The sequence below is a fragment of the Cynara cardunculus genome (assembly GCF_001531365.2).
Source record: "Cynara cardunculus var. scolymus isolate 2C chromosome LG 12, CcrdV1, whole genome shotgun sequence".
Classification (NCBI taxonomy): Eukaryota; Viridiplantae; Streptophyta; class Magnoliopsida; order Asterales; family Asteraceae; genus Cynara; species Cynara cardunculus.
This window is the reverse complement of record NC_037539.1, coordinates 6,916,087-6,918,266: the sequence shown is the minus strand read 5'-3', so window position 1 is coordinate 6,918,266 and position 2,180 is coordinate 6,916,087. Positions and strand designations below refer to the sequence as shown.

The following is a 2,180-nucleotide window of genomic DNA, read 5'->3' as shown; positions in this document are numbered from 1 at the left end:
ATCCACACGTTCAAGAGTGGTTGTTACCGGTGTTATAAAACAACTTATTATAAGTTAGAATAATTCGTATTTCTTTATGTTTGTTCTCCTCTAATGGCTACTGGTTCCATTCAAATGTGCTGCAGATGATCCARAAAAGACACAACACCTACTTGCTCTTGATGGAGCTGTGGAAAGACTATCTCTGTTTGAAGCTAACCTGACTGAAGAAGGATCTTTTGAGTCTGCAGTTAATGGCTGTGAATGCCTCTTTCATACAGCATCTCCTGTTATATTTGCAGTTGATGACCCACAGGTTGTTTTTTCACTATTTTGCTCTCAATGTTCTGTTCCTAAATGTTGGTATAAGTTTTAAACCATGTTGATGAGTTCTAGATTGGTGTCTGAATGTGCACAGTCACCTGAAGATTTGATTGATGTTTATGCTTTTATTGTGATTATATTTATGGTGGTATCGGCTAAATCGGCTGTCTTGAACCTTTGAGATCTCAGTAAGTTGATGGTTCAATCAGACCTGTTTATGCAGTCTTTCGCTATGAATTTTTCGTCGTATTGTGATTCTGTCACCACCCACACCAACTGTTTGAAGAAAGCTCAGTTGTTCTCATTTTCCACTAGGCACAATTGCTAGATCCTGCAGTGAAGGGAACACTTGATGTTCTTAACTCAGCTGCAAAAGTTCCATCTCTCAAGAAAGTGATCTTGACATCTTCCATGGCTGCAGTTGTGTTTGGTGGAAGACTTCTGGAGGCTGGTGTTGTGGTGGATGAAACCTGGTTTTCAGATCCAGTAATTTGCAAGCAAAATAAGGTATCGTTGCGTAAAACTTTAATCTGTAGGTCTAATTTTTCCGATTGTCTTGAGTTGGTAAACAGATTTGTGTAAACAGATTATGTTTACATTATTGCTTGTAGTTACAAGTCTAAGAATCATTCAGCAAGATTCGGGATTATTATCATTCAGCTACAAATGTTGTAACTAATCGAGGGCTTAATATTTTTCAGTCATGGTATTCTCTTTCGAAGACCCTGGCTGAAGATGTGGCGACCAAATTCTCAAAAGATAACGGTTTGGACTTGGTGGTAATCAACCCTTGCTACGTGATCGGTCCTTTCTTACAGCCAACTATCAACCTCACGTCCGAGGGCATCATGAGCTTGATAAAGTCCGGTAATTTAACATTCATAAGCAAGATCGATCCGAAGGTTGGACCTATGTAGCAGGCCGTGTATTCACGTGTAGAAAAAAGTTATTATGCTTAATGGATACCGAAAAGGGATTGGGTAGGGAAAACTTGTTGTGCAACGTTTGGCATGACAGTAAAATGGGACCGGACAAGACCTGAGTGGGACAAAAATGCATTTTTTTTTCTATCCCACCAAAATAGGTGGAACTAAAATCCTACACCCTTAAAAACCTTCCACAATTCTTTCATCTGCCTACGTCCTTTCCCACCCGCGTACCAAATGCACCCATAGGGGACAAGATCTAGGTACGAAGAACGTTTTTCTGGGAACATCTTCTATAAGTAGCTTAATGCATACAGTTTCTTTGAACATTAGAATAAAGCACTGAGATAGTTCTCTAGATCAGCATGGCAATGATTTGATTCAGACAATAAAGAAAGTCTTACGTTCATTAAGCTGTTGAAATCGTATATATGCAGGAAAGGAATTATACCCAGATCCAGATGGAATTTACAGACTTGTTGATGTTAGAGATGTTGCTAATGCACATATATTAGCATTCGAGAACCCAGAAGCTAACGGTAGATACTGCATGGTTGGGGCTGTGACTCGCTATTCAGAGATCATGAAGATCTTGGACAAATTCTACCCTGCTCTTGGCCATTCCAAAAGGTAAGTATCTGTTCCCATGATTATATATATATATATATATAGAGGAGTGATCATATGAAAACCGCCCACATTTGTGTAAACCGTGCAAACCACCTTCATCTGTTATTGTTTAATCTTATGAAATTTTTTTCATGAAATTGTTTAATCTTGTGAAATTGTTTCATATAATACTTTTTTTTGATGAAGTTGTTTCATATATGGTTGTGAAATTGTTTCATATAATACTTTTTTTTGATGAAGTTGTTTCATATATGGTTGTGAAATTGTTAAATATAATACTTAATGAAACTGTTTCATGTATTTCTCTAACATTAATGAAAC

At 37.4% G+C, this 2,180-nt stretch overlaps 1 protein-coding gene across 1 annotated transcript in view; it reads left to right on the top strand.

The window, feature by feature from the left end:
* The window catches only part of LOC112522842 (dihydroflavonol 4-reductase-like), a 20,810-nt gene that overhangs the window by 1,668 nt on the left and 16,962 nt on the right, over positions 1 to 2,180 (top strand). The window contains exons 2-6 of the mRNA XM_025132157.1: positions 126 to 295; positions 398 to 451; positions 619 to 810; positions 1,005 to 1,170; positions 1,667 to 1,859. Coding sequence (XP_024987925.1) covers positions 126 to 295; positions 398 to 451; positions 619 to 810; positions 1,005 to 1,170; positions 1,667 to 1,859 — 775 coding nt within the window. The remainder of the gene's footprint in view (positions 1 to 125; positions 296 to 397; positions 452 to 618; positions 811 to 1,004; positions 1,171 to 1,666; positions 1,860 to 2,180) is intronic.